The sequence below is a fragment of the Monodelphis domestica genome, chromosome 1, assembly GCF_027887165.1.
Source record: "Monodelphis domestica isolate mMonDom1 chromosome 1, mMonDom1.pri, whole genome shotgun sequence".
Classification (NCBI taxonomy): domain Eukaryota; kingdom Metazoa; phylum Chordata; class Mammalia; order Didelphimorphia; family Didelphidae; genus Monodelphis; species Monodelphis domestica.
In genome coordinates, this window is record NC_077227.1 from 283567325 (window position 1) to 283589044 (window position 21720).

The window sequence follows — 21720 nt, forward strand, 5'->3', positions numbered from 1 at the left end:
CTTTGAATCTAGGATCTTACTGTCTCTAGGCCTGGATTATCAATCCTTTGAGCCACCTAGCTGCCCCCTACTATCTTTTGAAAAAGATGAAAAAGCAGTGTCATTAATAATTATGAAGATAGCTTTGAAGTGAAAAATCTCTGGAAAAAATGGTAATCTCATGGCTTTTTAAAAATAAAAAAACTCAAAGGGATAATTTGGTAATTTTATTTTTTTTGTTGTTAAATGGACTTATATGCATCATTTTGAATACTATTTGGAGGCAATGAAACCACTTAAAAATTGTTTCATGGGGGCAGCTGGGTGACTCAGTGGATCAAGAGCCAGGTCTAGAGATGGAAGGTCCTAGTTTCAAATATGGCCTCAGACGCTTCCTAGCTGTGTGACCCTGGGCAAATTACTTAACCCCCATTGCCTAACACTTGCCAGTCTTTTGACTTGGAACCAACACACAGTATTGATTCTAAGACAAAGTAAGAATTTTTAAAAAATTGTTTCATTAATTTGAACCAAGAACAATGGCTTTATTATTAAAATTCCCTGAAACAACACAGATATGATTAGATGATTTTAGTTTTTATTAACACTGTATCATTGAATTCTTATTTCAACAATTTTATGAAAACTTATTGCATTGACAGTTTTAATGAAAATAAAATGCTTTATTTCATTTTTGTTGATAAAAGTCAGGTAAAAAACTGACTTGATAATGATGTACATCTAAAAATGAGTATACTGGTATGGATAAGGTAGAGATAATTAAATTATTAAAATGGGATTATAATAATAGGGAAACATTAAACTATGGCAAATATTTTAATAGAATGTTTTCCATCAGCAGCTATACTTGGTTTCCACTCTAGGATCATCATGCCTACATAAACATTGAAAACATTGAAATCTCATTACTGTGCTGATTGATTCAGTTTTTGATACTTAACACCTTCTGATCTTAATCTGGGCTAGAGGACGGAGCAAGCTGAGAACTTTCAGGGCAACTCTCCATTTTCCAAGTTGTTTGTTCTACTTGGTTTCAACTCCATGGAACAACATTCACTGCATAGTCTCCTTATGCCATTCTTCCTTCATTAGAATGAAAGCTCTTTGAGGGCAGAGACTTTTTTTTCTTATTTATATTCCCAACATTTAGTACAATGCCTAGCACAAAGTAGGCACTTAATGTTTATTGAATTATTGTCTTAGAACATGTTGAAAATTATTCTACAAAATTTCCTCCTAAAGGTTAACATAATGTTTACTGCATTTTAAATAAAAATAATATAGCTCTTTTAAGTTAAGCAGAGTTCCAAGTGAAGTTTGGTTTCTTTCTAGGAGAATCTCAGAAGTCTTAAAGTTTGCTGAAAAAAAGATAAAAGTTACTTCATTTAATAACTGAAATAAAACAGTATCTTTTTTTATTTGTGATTTGGTTGCTAATGTTCTCTCTCCAAAAAGTCTAATTTGTATAATCCCAGGCTTCCTTTAAGACTCAGTTCAGTCCTTGACTATTTATGCTTGTAATAGAGGTTTTGCTTTTCTTACTTTTTCAGTGGGGGAGAAGGGTAATGGGAGATAGAGATATGGTTGATCTGTTGTTTGGGTGGGAGAAGGAAAGACTGCTCAAGTGTCACCTCCATTCCTGGTCCGTTAGTGCCTTTCTGAGTACCTTCCATGTATTTTGTATGAACCTTTGTATTTATGTATTTGTTATCTTTCCCCTTTGAAAGTAGACTCCTTGAAAAATGGATTTTTTTGCCTTTTATTTATATTATTTAAATATCCCTAGTGCTTTGCATATTGCCTGACACAGTTAGTCAAGACCCCCAAATTAACCCTTTGCTAATACCTCTTATTTTTTCCTGAGTTGTAATGTTTCCCAGGCCCAGACCTAGCAGTTGAGCCTATCTCATCCAATCGAGATGTGCTATGAGCTTGACCTAACTACAGTCCTTTGTGCACATACACTCAGGAACTGTCAAAACCATTGACAGCTCAAAACAACCAGCCTGAATGATCCCTAAGATTGGGCAAACTCAAAACTTGCACCCGAAGAACCATATCCTAGACATGAAGCCCTGATGAGAATATGTTCTTTGATTCTTGGCAAACCTTACTATTGTTACAGCTTCTTGGTTCTGTATGTTGTCACTACTATATGTATCAAGGCTTCATTTTGTTGCCTTGAACTTTGTCCTAGGCCAAGCCCCACCTGACACAGCCAGTGTGAGCTTTCCCTTTTTCAGTGGAGTACAGTTTTTTGTTTATAACCTTTTTTACTTTGCTTTCTAACAGTACTTACTATCTTTTCCCTAATAGTTCTATTCTTTATGATATCTTTTAAAATTCAATTATTTTATTTTCAGTCCTGCTTTCACTCCCTCCCTACCTATTGAGAAGTTGAGAAAAATAAAACCTATTTTGAAAATGCTTTGTGGACTGACTCAACAAGAACAGAAGGCACTATGTATGCACTTATAAGATGCCAAATCATGGAGGCAGAAACAAAACAGGCCTACGATATTACAAGAGCCATTCCTCCTCCATACTAAGTGTAGAACAGTGTGGTACAGTACAAAAAGCATTTGATTGGAAGCCAGAGGATCTGGATTCAAATTCCAGCTCTGCAACTTACTACCAGAGTGCCTTTGGCAAGGAGCTTTACCTCCTGATCTCTACCTACTTATGTGTAAAATAAGAGGGGGTGGATTCAGTGATCCACTCAGGTCCGTTCTGGCTCTAAATCTATGATATTATTAATATGTATAGAAATAAGGGAAAGGCTTCTTGTAGCAGACAGTTCCTGGCAAGAATCCCAGAAGAAGAGATGAGGAAGCAAGCAGTACATTCTAGACACAGGATAGGAAGTTTGTGTAAATGCAAGGAGTTGAGACATGAAAGGTTAAAGCAGGGAAACTGGATAAAATGTAGATTTCACAAAGAGGAGTAAAATGATTGGAACAGTTAGACAGGGCTGAGTTCATATTTTAACCTAGAAGTAATAAAGGAACAAAACATCAAGAATATTAAGGGAATTTATGAAAAAAAGTGAGAAGGAAGCTACTTAGTAGTTTTTAGGAGGCATCACCTAAGGTGAAAATCATGGCTACAGAGATAAAGGCTGGAGATAGTTAATTTCATAGGATCATGGAATTAAAGCTGGATGGAGCCTTAGAGACCACTGAGTACAGCCTCGTCATGAAAGGAGGAAAATGTAGCTAGTGCGAGCAGCAGGATCTGAAATCTTGAGTCTTGCCAGTCTCCATGGCTGCTAGTGCTCTTATCCACTGCACCACATAGTGTGATATGAAGGAAAAAATGAGCCATTTGATTAAAGTAACCTTTTACCTTTTTCTTTTAAAATTATTTTTATATACCCCAAAGAACGCTGATAGCCTAACATAATTGTTTAACATTATTATGAGTATACTCACCTGTCTTCTACTGTCTTATTAGAAGGATAGAAAACCTTGAATGAAAATCCACTTCTTGGAAAAGAGCCCTTAAAAAAATTTAAGTAAACATCATCACCTTAATTTCAACAAGTTTTAGTTTGCAAAGAAAGCACTTTAAAAAACCCTATTCATTTATTTAATTTAGAATATTTCCCATGGTTACGTGATTCAGTTTCCTTCCCTCCCCTCTCTTGTAGCCAATGAGCAATTCCACTGGGTTTTACATGTATCATTGATCGAGATCTATTTCCATATTATTAATATTTGTACCATGGTGATCATTTAGAGTATATTCACCACCAAACCATGTGAGCAAGCAAATGTTTTTCTTCTGTGAGAAAGTGCTTTTAAGGTCAAGTAGTTAGGCTTGCACTAGAAGTTATCATGAAAAATACATATTGCTTCAGGACAGTATAAATATGAATGGCCATCATTTAAAGGAAAAAACATGAGGATTTGTGTGAAATTAAATCTTCAAGTGAGATACTTAGCATTTTAAATAAGTAATGAAAGAAATGTGAAGAGCAAACATTTCTGACTAGCAAAAGAAGTCTAAAGAAGGAAGGGAAGATGTGATAAAAATTTTTTTTTAACAATATGATAAAAATGTGGAAAAGGTAAAATTTGGTTTTTACTAAAGAATTACCTAAAGATAACCGATAAGATAAAATATTAGGTACTAACTATATGCCAGGCACTGTTCTTAAACCATGGGGATATAAATACAAGCACAAGCAAAAAGATCCCTACTCTAAAAACTTAATTTAGAAGTGTATTCAGGGTGGGTAGCTCAGTGGATTGAGAGCCAGGCCTAAAAATGAGAGGTCCTGGGTTCAAATATGACCTCAGATATTTACTAGCTGTGTGACTCCAAGCAAGTTAACACCCATTACTTAGCACTTGCTACTCTTATGCCTTGGAACCAATACTGAGTATTGATTCTAAGATGGAAGGTAAGGTTTGTTTTTTTTAAAGGTGTATTCATTCTGAAAGAAAAAAAAATTCAATACAAGTTTTCAAAGATTATACCATTTATCTGGGAAAATAACCCCCAAAAAGCATTTATTTCTCTTTCAAGGGTTAACTGAACAAAAAGTTTTTTGAAAAGAATTTATGATCATTCTTGTCATATGACTAGGAAATAAAAGGTCAGACTATTTATAACAGAAAAATGACACCCCAGATATAGAATAAAAATGTCAAACTCAAAAATGATTTTGCAGACTTATTTCTGACATCAAGGGCAACATTTATTTGATATTTATATCCTGAAGTCAGAGTTAATCTTATTACATAGAAAATCTGAAGCAATAGTGAGTTTCTATGCTATAGAAGAAAGTTAGTACAATGTGTGGGCCTATGGCTTTGTCACCATGAAAGTAACATGCTTTCTATTAAAAAGTTTTTAACAACAACAAAAATCTTATTTTCTAAAAGTTATTCACCCAACTTATCTCGAAAAGATTTTTGGCAATAAAAAAAAATTAAATGTATACTTATTTTAAAAGTGCTAAAAATCTGCAGGCAGTTCTAAATATGAAGATCACAGGAAGTTTAACAACTTTCTTTCTGTGCTATAGCAAAATATCCAGGTTCTGTTTGCCATGAAATCCCCACACATTCTGAAGTAACCGAAACAAATTTTAACTTTTAAAGTTAAAGATTAAAGAAATAAAATCTTCCTAATGATTGCCAATAATGTAATGTTAAATGAATTCTTACAGGGTTTATGCAAAGACAATCTGTATTGGTAATAGTAAAAGGATCATATTTGTCTGCGATGATAAGTAGATCAGGTACAGGATACACTCTCAAAGTATGATCATATGCCCAATACACTGGACAGACGTAAAGTGGTAAAGGAGTCAGATGTCCTTGAGATAAAAGAGTCTTTACAAACTACAAAAAAAAAAAGTATAATGTAAGAAAAAAACATACATTTTTCATTTGAAAATTTCATAAGAAACAACTAATATAAAGAACTTAAGAAAAAAGAGCTATCAAAACACTGCTTTGGAGACAAAATAATTAGACACAAAACTACATATGTCTGGTAGGCAGTATACAATACCCTAAACAAAAACCACAATTGCCTAAGAACTGAAAACATACGAGAAGCTTTAACTATGAATATGCTTAAAATTTTCATTTTACTCTAAGGGTAGAGTAATAATAATATTTTTGCTTTAAAGCAGTTCTCAGGAACCAATGATTTAAACTGTGATAAAGCAACATTAAAATAGAAAAGGCTAATTATCGTATGAATATGGCACAAATGATTTTTAAAAATTTCAATATAACAATAAAATTTAAGAAAAAAATACATTAACTGACATGATGAGGAATGTCCAGATTGCTGCTTGGAAAACGGACACAATTTCTGCACATTTTATTCACCAAGTCTTCTCGAAAAATAATGATTTCTTGTGTGCAATACTGAATTCTAGGATGAAAACATGAGTAAAATTTTGGATATTTAACATTTTTTAAAAATAGAGATAGGGAATACATGTAATTTCATTTATTGAGGGAAATCCCAAATGAAGAAATACCTTCTACCAGGGCAGGTCATCCCTTTATAGTCTGCAAGTATGTGTCAAAGGGAAGGGCTGGAACCCAGTCTTCCTGGCTTCAGGGCTATTTTTCTATCCATTATGCCATGGTCTCTTTCTTGATTTTTTAATTCACAGAAAATTTCATTTTACAAAAGAAACTACCTCTCCCATTAGTCTTAGAGATAGAAAGGACCTCAGAAATAAACAACTTAAATCTCCGCAACATACAGATGAAGAAACTGGCCTCAGAAAGATTACACAGGTATTGTGTCAGAATATGATCTAAGCCCAGGTCCTATGGCTCCAGTTCCAGCACTTTCCATTTTACTATGCTTCCTCTCCACAGTGCTTTGAATTATATGAATCTTTTTATTATTCATTTTGACTCATCCACAAAATAATAAACACTAGGAAAACATGTAAATGAAGGCATGTATTTCAACAAGCAAAAGAGAACTGTTAACAAAATACACAAAAGTAAAGTATACCTGCAGGGATTAGTACTGAAAACTGAGAATGGTACCCGTTGTCTAAAGTCATTCGTGATGCTTTCAGCAAGTGGTGGCCTATAAAAAAAAATTTTATGCTACAAATTACTTGTTAACGATTCTTGAAATTTTCTTTAAAATTGTTGAAAATATGGCTCTAACTTACCTTGGTAAAATAGAACCAGGCCCAGGATCCTCTGGCCCAGGTACAAATACAAAACGGCTGCTGTAAACATAATTCAATATCATTTGTTACTTAACAAATTATAATATAAAAACAAAATTATAATATAAAGCAAGCAATTCAATTACTTTGTGTTAGGAATGATTTAAATTTAGAATGTTATAATTAAAAAAAAAAACATTGTTGGGGGCAGCTGAGTGGCTCAGTGGAGCCAGGCCTAGAGAAGGGAGGTTCTAGGTTCAAATCTGGCCTCAGCCACTTCCTAAGCTGTGTGACCCTGGGCAAGTCACTTGACCCCCATTGCCTGGCCCTTACTACTCTTCAGCTCTGGAACCAATATACGCAAGGGGGAAGGGAAGGGTTTAAAAAAAACAACAACAACATATTGCTCAGTCTTCTTTTGTCATGAAGCAATGATAGAAACATATCTCCTTTATTATATTGAGATCAATTTAAAGACTACTGGTATGAATAATTGAATAATATGACTTTTGTCTTGGGGGATTTTTACCAAGCTAACACATTTAAATCAAGTTCATAAGCCTATGGAACAACATGTGAAGTACTCTGGAAAAACCCACACCCTCCAGGAATGGCTATAAAGCCAAAGAAATGACCCCTTTTGCTATTACCCTTTGAATGAATGAATGCAAAATAATTTATTTGCTCACTATGTGCAAAGCACTGGGGATACAAATGAAAAAGTAAAACATTTCCTGCTCAAAAGAAGTTCTCTGATTAGCTCATTAAAAGGGTAAATCCTTAAAAAAATGAGTGAACTTCAAAGACTCTACTACTTATTGCAGATCTGCACACAGACTTAATAGAATCTCAGTTAGATCCCCTTGTTAAACATCTGAAACATAAATTTGTGAAAGGAGATGACATCAAAGAGGACACATCATTTATTTTGCTGTTGCACCCAAAGGACCTTTCTATCTGACTTTCACATGACAACCTTCATGCTAGTATTTAAAGCTGCTTCCATATATATTGTTTCCCCCATTAGGATGACAGATTCTTGCTTTTCTATTTGTATTCCTGGTGCTTTGTAGATAATAAGCATAGTAAGCTATAAGCAAACTAAAGCACATTAATAAATGCTTCATTCTTTCACACATTTATTTATCTTAGTTGTACTCGTCTGGATGTGCTCCAACTTCAGTAGATATGATCTGTCCAGGGTAGAGTAACCATGGACAATTACCTCCTTATTCTGCGAAACTATGCCTTCATTAATGCAGTTAAGATTGTATCATATTTTTGGCTGCCATCTTATACTACTGACTCATACTGAGCACAGTCCACCAAACTCTCCAGGTCTTTTTCACATGAACTATTTTATTGGTAAAAAGCACTACATAGTTTTATCTCATTTGATCCTTAGAACAATGGAATGTTGCAGGGTACAAGTTTTATCTGTTTTACTGATAATCGGAGAAGTAGATAACCAGTCATATCAAAAAGCAGGACTTAAAAGACTCCCTCCCTCAACCTCCCAGTTCATATTATGGTGGCCACAGCATTCAGATCTTCCAGGCATTTTCTTCCTTTAAAAATCAACAACAAAAACCCTTACTCCAAGATAGGAAGGCAAGGTCTAGGCAAACAGGGTTAAGTGACTCGCCCAAGGTCACACAGCCAGGAAATGTCTGAGGCCACATTTGAACACAGGTCCTTCCATCTATTGGCTTTGGCTCTCTGTCCACTGTGCCACTCTAACTGGTTCTTTTTTTTTTCTTTTCTCAACGAGATCACCTGGCTCACTTTCTCTGATCTTTAATTTTTGCCCTTATACTCGGAGAATTATTTCCTTAAATCTCATGACTTCACTCCTCATTAGCCATATGTAGGGATAGTCAGGTAATAGAGCTCAATTTTAATGTTCCATATGTTCCAATTTCTAAGTAGGAACTCTTGACATTTCCCTATCAGATCACAATCTAGTGTTGGTTCCACCTCTCTAAGCCCCACTCCTCCTCAACTCAACCTTTGCCCTTATCAGACTTTTTGAGGCCATTACTCCTGCTTTGACTTTCTCTTTTTCCAATCTCAACCTAATTGTTAACCATTTAGACTCTGAACTGCCCTCTGCTCTTGAGTCTCTTGGCCTCTTGCCCTGGGATCCTGTCCAGAAGAAGCTGAATCTAGCTGAAGATAGTCTCACAACTGTGCCGAGTGCATTACAAATCCAGGTCATCCAACTGGGCCTTTACTGAAATAAAGTAGTCTTTTAATTCTTTCCTAATAGAATCCATATCACTGCCCACAGAAGCTATTCCAACACTTCCCTTTCTTCAAGCCTCCTATTCACTCTTACTTTATGGAGAAAATTGAAGCCATTCAGTATGATCTTTCTTCTCCCATTCTCTTCATCTCAAAGCACTTGGACATAAATCTACTCAGCTCTTTTCCCTCAGGTTCAGGCAAAGAAGTAGCCCCCTTTCTTAGCAAAGCCAGCCTTTCTACATGTATACTTTACCCCATGTTTTCCCATCTTTGGAAGACTATATTTGATATCATCCTCTCTTACTCTCTCAGATCTTTAACCTCTCCCTACCTACTGGTTCATGCCCAATCTCACCCATCCTTAAAAAATTTTTTTTTCTTAATGAATACTCAGCAATTGACTGGTGTGGTTTGGATAATCATAGATTTAGAGCTAGAATGGATCTTAAAAGCCATCTAGTCCAATCATCTCATTTTACAAATTAGGGAACTAAGGCTCAGAGAAATTGAACTATTTGCATAGCAGAGCTGTGATGATGGATTATAGATTCAAAATGAGATAAATATTTCCAGACATGACTATTACCATACAAATTGATTTTGCTTGACTATACTTTTGTTAGAAAGAATGGTTTTTGACAAAGGGTAGAAGGGAGCAATTTTTAGGGGATGGAAATGGAGAGTAGCAATAGTGATTTTTTTTTTAAGCAAAGAGAGAAATGAAACTCTAAAAATAGAGGGGCTTCAGAGAGGAACAAAGTCAAGCAAGGCATCATTGATCCTACTACTTTAAATTAACTACATATAGATTGGCAATTCCATGTCTAATCCCCACTTTCAGGCTTTCCTTATGTATAGAAATGTTCATGTTTATTGAGCAAAAAGTGGGGAGACAGCAGGGCAGGAGAGCTAGAGAACTAGCTTCAAAGCCCAGATGCCTTGGGGTTAAGGCCCACTTCTAACATACACTGGCTATGTTGTGAACCTGAACCAGCCATGTAACTACTCACTGCCTCAAGCAGCTGTCTAATTGCAGTGGGATGGAGTGGTGGATATTACCCTGACCTTGGAATCAGGTGGTACAAATCTGGCCTCAGACACTTCCTAGCACAGTGACTCTGGGGAAGTGACTTAATCTGTTTGCCTCAGTTTTCCCATTTGTAAAATGGGAATAATAATTATACCTACCTCCGAGGGTTGTAAAAAGTGATCAGCAAAAAGTTCAAAGTTCAAAGACTAGGTACTTAATAAATGCTTATTCCATCCCTTTTACTTCTTGAGATAATACATTGCAGAAAAGGTGTTAAACTACAATAGTAAAGTTCCCAGTTCTAGTGAAATCATAAGTCTGGTCCCCAATCACATCTCTAATCAAAGGAAAAAAAACAAGAATCCAGAAGCAGAAAAAATAAGAAAAATGAAATAGTATATTATTTCAACTGAGAAGAAATTAAGTTTGAGTTCAATTATGTAAATATAAAACAATACAAAAGAACAATGACTAAGTCAAATAAAAGCTTGATTTTTTAAGAAATTTCAAGAAATTCATAAAAATATTGGTTCATGTCCAGTATCCATAGGATAAAAACAAAAAAGAAAACATGAATATTAAATATTTCATGTCTCAAAACATTAATAATTAAAGAAAGGCATTTTAAAACAACTTCATATTCAGTAAAATGGCAAAAATGTTTTAAAATTATAAAATCTAGCATCAATTATTGTGGAGAAATAGGCAGTGATACATAGCTGCAGGTAAGACAAATTAATGACACGAAACTGGTGGTATCTTTTGACATAAGTCAATGAAATAATTGAAAAAAGCTATTTGTATGAAGATGTTAAAGCTAAGCTACATGTACAGTAATATATGTTTTTGAATCACAAAGATAATTTTTAAAATCATCGTATTAATAATATATTGCCTTCAGTGTTTCTATGACCATCTCTCTTTTAGTATCAATTCTAAGACAGAAGAGTAGCAAGGGCTAAGCAAGGAGGGTTAAGTGACTTGCCCAGGGTCACACAGCTAGGAATTGTCTGAGGTCAGATTTGAACACAGGTCCTCCAGACTCCATATCTGATGCTCTATTTACTATGTTACTACCTACCTGTACATATATAATTTCTTTTAATATACTTTCATTAGTTTTTAAATAGTCACTAATAGAATTGTTTGGTTGAAAAAGAATAAAAAACAGAGGTATAGAAACATGGAAGAGTATGTCATTACCTTTGGTGAATATTAGGGTATTCACATATTATATCTGCAAGAGCCTTCAAGGAATCTAAAATTTTAAAAGGATATTAAAATCAATTTTGTATGCTTTTGGATTTGAAATTAAGTCACATCAAAACACTGCAATGGCCTGAAGCTTTTCAATGAATGACTCAAATTATAGCAATTTACAACTAAAACTCAACATAAAAAGGGCTTTATCTGTCCACTATTTAGAATATGTAATGTATTTTCCCAAGTTATAAAATTGATGGTTAGACTCTCAAACTAGTTTACAAAAACTTTTAAAATTCATAATCTAGCTATCCTAATAATGATACTAAATTTAACTATTATCTACAAGTTTTTTTTTATGACAAAATGTTCAAAATTCCAACAGAAGATACCAAAAACACATTTTCCTCAGGAAAGTAGGAGAACTACTCTTGTCTCAGAGACCTACACCTAATAGGTTGGAAGTAGAGAGGACATTCAAGACAAAGATGAAGACACTAACAACTAAGGTATTACCAAAGTAAACCCTCTTTTTGTAAGCTCACTAATAACTGGTTAGATAACCTCTCTTTCCTCTGGCACAACCATTGCTTCAGATTAGGTTTTCTTCTCTAGCCCACAGCAGAACAAAGTATCACATTTAAGCTCCTCTCTCATAAGCAAAAACCAGAGCAACACTTGTTAAGGAGTTTTAGGCCTCTTAACAAAGAGGAAAGAGACAAGGAGTAAAATACAGGGTCTAAGTGAAAGTCCTTTGCCCAGGAATGCAAGGATGGTTCAATATTAGGAAAACCATCCACATAATTGACCATATTAAACAAGCAAACTGACAAAAATCACATGATGATCTCAATAGGTGCAGAAAAAGCCTTTGATAAAATACAACACCCATTCCTATTGAAAACACCAGAAAGTATAGGAATAGAAGGGCCTTTCCTAAAAATTATAAACAGTATATATCAAAAACCATCAGCAAACATCATCTGCAATGGGGATAAACTAGAAGCCTTCCCAATAAGATCAGGAGTAAAACAAGGATGCCCATTATCACCTCTATTATTTAACATTGTACTAGAAACACTAGCAGTAGCAATTAGAGAAGAAAAAGAAATTGAAGGTATTAAAACTGGCAATGAGGAGACTAAGCTATCACTCTTTGCAGATGATATGATGGTTTACTTATGGAATCCTAGAGAATCAACCAAAAAGTTACTCAAAATAATCAACAACTTTAGCAAAGTTGCAGGATACAAAATAAACCCGCATAAGTCATCAGCATTTCTATATATCTCTAACCCATTTCAGCAGCAAGAATTAGAAAGAGAAATACCATCCAAAATCACCCTAGACAATATAAAATACTTGGGAACCTATCTGCTGAGACAAACACAGGAACTATATGAACACAACTACAAAACACTTTCCACACAGTTAAAACTAGATCTAAACAATTGGAAAAACATTGATTGCTCATGGGTGGGAGGAGCTAACATAATAAAAATGACAATCCTACCCAAATTAATTTACTTATTTAGTGCCATACCCATTGAACTATCAAAAAACTTCTTTACTGAATTAGAAAAAGCCATAACTAAGTTCATTTGGAAGAACAAAAGATCAAGGATATCCAGGGAAATCATGAAAAAGAAATGCAAAGGAAGGAGGACTTGCAGTCTCAGATCTCAAACTATACTATAAAGCAGTGGTCATCAAAACAATTTGGTACTGGCTAAGAGACAGAAAGGAGGATCAGTGGAATAGACTTGGTGTAAATGATCTCAGCAAGACAGCTTATGACAAACCCAAAGACCCCAGCTTTTGGGACAAAAATCCATTATTTGATAAAAACTGCTGGGAAAATTGGAAGACAGTGTGGGAGAGATTAGGTTTGGATCAACACCTTACACCCTACACCAAGATAAATTCAGAATGGGTGAATGACTTGAACATAAAGAAGGAAACTATAAGTAAATTGGGTAAACACAGAATAGTATACATGTCAGACCTTTGGGAAGGGAAAGATTTTAAAACCATGCAAGACTTAGAAAGAGTCACAAAATGTAAAATAAATAATTTTGACTACATCAAATTAAAAAGTTTTTGTACAAACAAAACCAATGTAACTAAAATCAGAAGGGAAGCAACAAATTGGGAAACAATCTTCATAAAAACCTCTGACAAAGGTTTAATTACTCAAATTTACAAAGAGCTAAATCAATTGTACAAAAAATCAAGCCATTCTCCAATTGATAAATGGGAAAGGGATATGAACAGGCAGTTCTCAGCCAAAGAAATCAAAACTATTAATAAGCACAGGAAAAAATGTTCTACATCTCTTATAATCAGAGAGATGCAAATCAAAACAACTCCTAGGTATCACCTCACACCTAGCAGATTGGCTAACATGACAGCTATGGAAAGTAATGAATGCTGGAGGGGATGTGGCAAAGTAGGGACATTAATTCATTGCTGGTAGAGTTGTGAATTGATCCAACCATTCTGTAGGACAATTTGGAACTATGCCCAAAAGGCGATAAAAGACTGTCTGCCCTTTGATCCAGCCATAGCACTGCTGGGTTTGTACCCCAAAGAGATAATGGACACAAAGACTTGTACAAAAATATTCATAGCTGCGCTCTTTGTGGTGGCCAAAAATTGGAAAATGAGGGGATGCCCTTCAATTGGGGAATGGCTGAACAAATTGTGGTATATGTTGGTGATGGAATACTATTGTGCTAAAAGGAATAATAAAGTGGAGGAATTCCATGGAAACTGGAACAACCTCCAGGAAGTGATGCAGAGCGAGAGGAGCAGAACCAGGAAAACATTGTACACAGAGACTGATACATTGTGGTACAATCGAAAGTGATGGACTTCTCCATTAGTGGCAATGCAATGTCCCTGAACAATCTGCAGGATCTAAAAAACACTATCCACAAGCAGAGGATAAACTGTGGGAGTAAAAACACTGATGAAAAGCAACCCCTTGACTACAGGGGTGGAGGGGATATGACTGAGGAGAGACTCTAAATGAACACCCTAATGCAAATACCAACAACATGGAAATGGGTTCAAATCAAGAACACATGTGATACCCAGTGGAATTGCGTGTGGGCTATGGGAGAGGTGGGGGGGGGGGGGAAGGGAAGAAAAGAAAATGATCTTTGTTTCCAATGAATAATGTTTGGAAATGACCAAATAAAATAATGTTAAAAAAAAAAGAAAGTCCTTTGTAAGTGTTGATGGTGATTAAAACACCATAGTGAGAATGACACTAATATTTAGCACTTTTATAGTGCATTAAGGATAGAAAGCACTTTACATGTCATCTTATTTGATCCCTACAACAACAATCTTATGAGGTATATTATCACTCACATCAAGCAACTGAGGCTGGTATGCAAACTTTTTCATTATGTACTCTGTCAATAAAGTATGAGTATATTTATTTTAAATCATATATACATACACATGGTATTATACTAACATTTACTGTACCATATAAAACACACACTACAAAAAAAAATTAAAGGATAAGATGAAGAGAATCAATAGGGAGCCACTGGTATTTACTGAGTAAGGAGGTGAAATGATCTACCCTTTAGGAAAATCATTTTGGCAGCTCTTCAGAGTACAGGCTTGGAACAGGCTAGAGGCAATAAAAGAGAAAAGTGTTGTAACAGTATAGGTCACAAGTGACACTGGTTTGAGATAGGGTAATGCACAGTAGAGCAAAGGTGATGTATGCAAGATAGGAAAGGCAGGATTTGGCAGAAGTGTGTACATAGATGAATGAGAGTAAGGAGTTGGGGACAAGTTCAAAACCTGGATGGGGCCATGATAATGATAAGGAAGTTCAAAAAAAGTTTGTGGTGAAAGAGAATTAGTATAACTAAGTCTGTGATATACTATAGATCTGTGTAAGCAAACCTATGGCATACATGCCAAAAGGGGCTGCTCCCTTCCCCCTCTCCACATGTACCCGAGGACATTTCTCACATGACCTGCCCTCTGCCCAATGGAAGTGCTTCCTCCCTCCCCTGTCTGGGGTAAAGGGGTGGCTCACATGCAGAGTGAGGGTTGCAGTTTGAGCACTCAATCTCTAAAAGGTTTGCCACCACTGTTAAAGACTATCCATACCTACCCGTCTCATGGGACTGTCACATGGAAATCAAAAAGGGGAATTGAATGGTTCTCTAGTTGATTAGCCACTGCCCAGAGCACAGAGCACAGAGCACAGGGTAGGAAGGTGCCTGTCACAGCCACAAAGTAATCTGGGGATCAAGGTGTATAATTATCCTAAAATCCAAGGTTTAAGATCTTTTAAAGCAATTTTAGGAAGAGAAAATCACCAATAATCCAAATCAAGAAAATGGATCTTCTGGAAAAGATGTCATAAGGATGTCTACAGAAATCACACACTACATCAAAAGACCCAGAGTGAACTTTGGGATATAATGAACTAAACTGAAAGGGGTCAAATCTGTCATTTATTCTAAATTGTAAACTCTTACGCCAAAGAGGAGTGCCCCTCAATTGGCTTTTTGTCAATGTATCTGTCAATCTTTTTTTTTCCTCTTTTTTTTCTTTCCCTTTTATCCACAAATTGTTGTAATTCCCTCTATGTAAGGTGCAATATTTTATACACCTCTAGGAAGGATTCATTGGGGAGACTTGACATGTTAATCTTCCAGAAACCCCAAGTGAGGAAATCTTAACATGCTGGTCTCCCAAAGCATCAAAGGGGGATTGTGTGAGGAAAGTTCTCCCCTTCTTCCCTTCTGGGTAACACACCTGGTATGTATCTGCATGATTCTATGTGAGTTTGTGAGCTTGCATCATTGGCACCAAGTATGGGTCACAGGACAGTAATCAAGGCACTTAATCTGGAAATGGTTCTGAAATAGATCCAGGTATAAAGGGAAGGAATAAAAAAGGGGATCTAGGAAGTGATGAGCTGTCTATCTCAGGCAATGGCCCTGGGGGGAGCTGCTGTAGTGGCTAGGCTGAGACCACCCATGTGGCTAGGTAGAATAGGCCTTTTCTCTCTATTTGTATTCAAGTAACTAATAAACTTTATGAAAAATAAGGAACAGAGTCCTAATATAACTCTTGCAAAGGAGCAGAAATGGGGGGAGTGTGTGCATAAAGATGAAAAACAACAACAACAACAACAACAACAACAACGGTTTTCAGAGGACATAATTATTATAGATGCTGCTCTAAGTACCTTAATAGGTTAATTGCCTTGACACACTAATGCCTCAAAATATTCAAGGAGTTTAGGAGCTTCATGAGGAGGCAAAATGGGTGAATAAAGGTAGGTGTGGTCGTATAAGGTCCTCTTGTTTAAGCTATGGTTCCCACTTTATGGAAACCACTGACTTAGAGGGAAAGAAAGGAAACTAGTAATGGTGAAGAACAGTAGTGTTTAAAATTTATCTTTCTTGCCTACACTAAAACCAATCTTGGTACCACAAACTATATGTAAGATCCCAGACAGCTATGTGAAGGGGAAAGAGAAGGAAATGTCAGGCATTGCAGTGGGAAATGAATTTCTATAGCTGTCAGCCATCCTCAAGATCACAAGACTATATAGTTAGGGAGTTGAATGAGACTTTGATTATCAACTATTCTATTCCCCTCCTTTTGCAGGTAAGGAAACTCAGGTGAAGAGGCTTGGATTGACAGTAAAATGTAAGAAGGAAAGGAATGTCTCTTTAGGTAGTTACAGCCCTGTGCTCTCTCACCTACATTTTCAAACCCTCAGTAGGTGCTTAATACTTGTTGATTGCTTGATACACAAGGTAAAAAAGATGGGAAGCAGCAGAACCAGGATGTGAAACTAGGAACTTTGACTTCAAATCCTGGGTCTTTTCCATTATAGATCTAGCCAACACATTTTACATCAATTTGATTTGTGAAAACATTCAAGTATTTCTCATATACCTTGTCTTTAAAAAGATTTTCAATACCTTTCAATGACTGAACATGATTTTTCCCATATGGTGCAGATGAAAAATTTCCACAGAAGATGAAACAAGTTGGAGGAACAGCAGAATAACCTAAGGAGTAAAAGAATAGATAAAGATTACTAGCATTATAATTTGTCTATTTACAAGCAAATTAGCATATGTATCATGTGATTACTTATCAGATAAGGATATTTTTCAAAGTCTAATAAAACATAAACTGAAATAAAAAATTAACTAAACTGTTATTCCTAAGGATGTTGGATATTAACAACTAGTAAAAGATGGGGATTTTGTCACTCAAAAAGGTCAGTAGAACCAGAAGTCTGTTGTCTCTGTTTCTCTCAGGCTCAGAGGGCAAGATGGCTACCTACAGTTTTGGAGATCCTACAAATGCAATCTGACTGCTGTATAGTTATCACAAAACCTGTTGAAGTAAAATAAAGACTGCGTGTGGGAGGAGAGCCAAGGAGGTCCCTAGGCTAAACAATCTATGCTCCACCCACTAACTACAAAAAGCCTTTCTTCAGTATCTTCAAAGCTATCTCACACCCTAACCTAACTGTAACTGTAACCCCAAGATCCCTGTCCTAGCTTCTGTAATCTATGGCCTCTCCAAAACAGTCTTCAGAAAAATCACTAGATACAGTTGGCTAGATAGGTTTTGATGACCAGGTCACCAGGGTCTGCAAGTTACTCCTTGCAGAAGTTATGGGGAAATAAATCAGTTCAGGTTCAAGCTGGGTTTTCTCTTCAGTCATACTAATAGATTTAAAACAAGATCAGGAACAGGCTGAAATAATTCAGGAACAGACAGGACCCAAAAATCAGGACCACACAAGGAACAACAAACAAGCAGGATCAGAGAGTACTCCAGAAGCTGGGAATTTTTCTCACTGCCCAGAACTGCTCCTCAGTTGGCAGTTAACTCCCAGAAGCCCCCTCAGAGTTCTGAGTGACCCAGGAACTCCCCAGCTTCAGCTTCATTTCCCCTCTATCCTGGTTTTCCATTCTTTTTCAGAATCCTTCTCCTTTGCATTCCAGCCGAGACCTTCTGCTTTTCACCCTGCATCTCTTTGCACTTTTCTTTCTCTCTCACTCCATTCTCTCACTAGACTGTTAAAATCTAACAAAATAAATTGTTACTCCTGCAATATAATAATCTATTATTACAACAAAGTCAATAGGTACTTCCTTCATCAAAAGATATTGATCCTTCTCTACTTAGTAGATGATCTTCATGAGAGCTGCTAAAGCTAATAAAAATTTCTAACTGGTGGAGAACCTGAGGTTGATCCTAGAAAGGCAATTTCTTGGGAAAGAAACAAGCACCACCAGTCTGTTGATTTCCAATTTGATAGAACCTACTTGTCCTCTGTTGTAGAAACCCATCACCACACCATCATGAGGCACAGCTATCTGACATTAGAAGAACTTTCTATTCTTATTTATTAACTTCAAAAATAAAGTCTCTTAAAAATGTTTTATTGTTAAATAATTATAAGGATTCATGAACTCAAAACAATAAAAAAAATACATACCAGAAAACATAATGTGAAGTTTTTCTAATACTTCCACTTGGTCCAACCAAACATCAGACACCAATACAAACATAGTGTCTTCATTTTCTTCTTCCAACTGTTTTAGTTTTGCGGATGATTTTACAGATGTAGAAGTTGGTCCACCAAAAAAATTGACATTTCCATAGTATGCCCTATGTAATGGAAATAGCATCATCATTTTCATTTTTCTTCCTTACTACCCTTCTAGATCTGAGTAATCTCGCCCCCCCCCCCAATTTTATACTGCAGCACTCTTCTAACTGGGGGTTCTCCCAACAAATGTACATTCAAGAAAAAATATAATCTATAGCAACTGGAAATTAAACATCCTAGAGTCTGAAAAATTAAAGGTACAAAGAGAAATAAGAGATGGTTAGCAAAAAACATCTGATCCAAAATATGCTATTTGTCTCTGACAACAGTCTCATTTCTCAAATTATAGAGAACTGAGTCAAATTTATAACACGTCATTCCCCAATTGATGAATAGTCAAAGGATATGAATAAGCAGTTTTCAAATAAAGACATAAAAGCTATCTATGACTATGGATGTTTAAAATATAATAAGGTACAATGTGACTGTCAGGAATGTACCACATGCCTACTAAGTCTAGCAGCAAAGGTTCACTGTGCCACACATTCCCTCATTGGGTCCCTGCAACAATCCAATGATGTATGTAAGGCAAGTATTTTTATCTTCAGTTTTCAAATGAGGAAAGTGGGGCCCAGAGAACTTCATAGGAATTAGTATTAAAAGGGATCTAAATTCAATTCTCTCCTGTCAAAGATGCAGAAACAGGTCTAGATATGTTAAAATGATTTGCCCAAGGTGACAAAAGTAGAAGCAGAATTAATGCTAGAACCCAATTTCTCTGACTCCTTGCCCAAGAATTTTTGAATTAGGTCCCAGTAACTCAGATGCAATTTTTATATAGTAGGCATCTAGGTAGTACAGTGGATAGAGCACCATGCCTGGAGTCAGGAAGACTCATTTTCCTGAATTCAATTCTGGTCTCAGATACTTACTAGCTATAAGGCCCAGGGCATGTCACTTAACTCTTATTTGCTTCAGTTTCCTCATCTATAAAACGAGATAGAGAAGAAAGTAGCAAACCACTCCAGTATTCTGGCCAAGAAAACTCCCAAACGGGGTCACGATGAGTTGGACACAATTGAATAACAACAAATTTTTCATACCTGTTACAAAGGTAGTACTAATATTATGTACAATAATGTTATGACTCACAGTTGCATAGTTTTAGACAAGTCAAAAACCAAATTTTTACCTAGTTGTGCTAGAAGGTTCAATGGGAGGAAATCCAAAGGCATTAACATGAAAAACCTGATCTTCAAACCAACCTGAAAAATGTTATATTAAACAGACATGATCAGCTGTATTACAGTTAGGGGAAAAATAAAATTAAATAACATGAAGCAAATGGACATGATTATTCTATGTAGGGTAACCAGACCCAAGCCAACTAGGTCTTCCTTCCTCTCCAGGTTGCAGTCCTCACTCTGGGCTTTCCCCCACAGAACCTGATGCACCGCCGCCGCCGCCGCCGCCGCCGCCGCCGTCGCTGCCCCCCACCCCCGACCCAGCTCAGTACCTGTGCCCTCCCTATTTCAGCTTCCTTTTAAGTGTTGTCTTCCTCTACTGGCTTTTGTGACACTGCTTTCTCCTAGTTCTTCCTAGTTTTTCCAACTTGTCTGACAGTTCCTATCCAGTCTTCTTTACTTAATCAATCAAAGTACTTAATTAATCAAAGTATTTACTGAGAACATACTGTGTCAGGTACTGGGAAAAAAAGAAAAAAATGAAACTCTACTCTTAAAAGAGTTAATACTGTATTAGTGGAAGAGGGAAGTGCAACAGACATCATGTACAAATATAAAGATACCTATATACACACACATACATAGACATACCTTAACCAAAATTAATTAATAAATGGGAACCACATACAGAATAGTTTGCGAAAACACTAGCAACTGAATCAAAGAAGGCTTAGTGTAAAAGTGCTAAAATTATATATTAATGTAAGGAATTCTTTCAGATGGAGGTGAGGAAGATGTGTATCCTAGACATGAGGAATGGCCAGTGCAAAAGCACCAAGATGTATGGGCCTTCTCTCTTTTTAGCCTTTCTCTATAATTTCCTATCAGTGAAGGGATCATCAATGACCCCAAATGTATACATCCAGCTCACTGCTGAGCTCCACTCCCACATCACCAACTGCCTGAATTCTACCTGCATGCCTCAATGACATTTCAAGTACAGTATATGATAAACAGAACTTATTATCTTCCCCAAAAAACTCACCTCTCTTCCAAATTTCTCTATTTCTTTAGAAGGTATCAACATCCTTCTACCACCTGGAAAATAGTCATTTTCTACTCTTTTCTCTCCCTCAGTACTTAAAACAAATACATTTCAAGTATTGTCAATTCTACCTCAACAATATCTCTTAGATCTTTCATATAGGGCCCCTTCTAATCACAGACACCATTCTAATACAGGCACTAATCACATATGAACTACTGCAATTGCCTTTCAATTTAACTTTCTATTCTCCTCATTCAATTCTCCATATAGCTGGCAAAATAACCTTCCTAAAGCACCATGATTGAAGAGATTTAAGTGGTTCCTTACATTCCACTGAGATAGTTTCATGATTCAGGAGCCTTTTCTGATCTTTCTACTTGTTAGTGCTCCTCAAATCATTTTGCATTGCCTTATTTGTGTGCCAGCTATACCCTGATATCCTCCCCCAGCTTGAGTCAAATCGATGGTTCTTGAGGGCAATGTTTATTTATCATTTGTCTTTGTAGTTCCAGTGCCTGGCCCATGTAACTTATAATAAAAGTTATATTTTAGAGGAAAATGAGTCCTATGTTCAGACCAATAAAATTACCAAGATGTTACCTGGAATGAAATTAAAAATTATATACTATTTATAATAATTGAAGTTCCCCAGATATTTACTTTTGTCATATTCAAATTATTTTATGCTTTCTTATTTTAACTGACCTAGAAATTATTTTA

At 36.0% G+C, this 21720-nt stretch overlaps 1 protein-coding gene across 2 annotated transcripts in view; it reads right to left on the reverse strand.

The window, feature by feature from the left end:
- Positions 1-555: 555 nt before the first annotated feature.
- The window catches only part of POLE2 (DNA polymerase epsilon 2, accessory subunit), a 61188-nt gene continuing 40023 nt past the window's right edge, over positions 556-21720 (reverse strand). For both annotated transcript variants that reach the window (XM_007473127.3, XM_016428140.2), the window contains exons 10-19: positions 19961-20033; positions 18655-18827; positions 17117-17206; positions 11142-11196; positions 6662-6721; positions 6496-6573; positions 5787-5895; positions 5175-5351; positions 3432-3499; positions 556-1358 (exon numbers count right to left, since the gene is read on the reverse strand). In XM_007473127.3, the coding sequence (XP_007473189.2) occupies positions 1349-1358; positions 3432-3499; positions 5175-5351; positions 5787-5895; positions 6496-6573; positions 6662-6721; positions 11142-11196; positions 17117-17206; positions 18655-18827; positions 19961-20033 (893 nt within the window). In that variant the 3' untranslated portion in view covers positions 556-1348. The remainder of the gene's footprint in view (positions 1359-3431; positions 3500-5174; positions 5352-5786; positions 5896-6495; positions 6574-6661; positions 6722-11141; positions 11197-17116; positions 17207-18654; positions 18828-19960; positions 20034-21720) is intronic.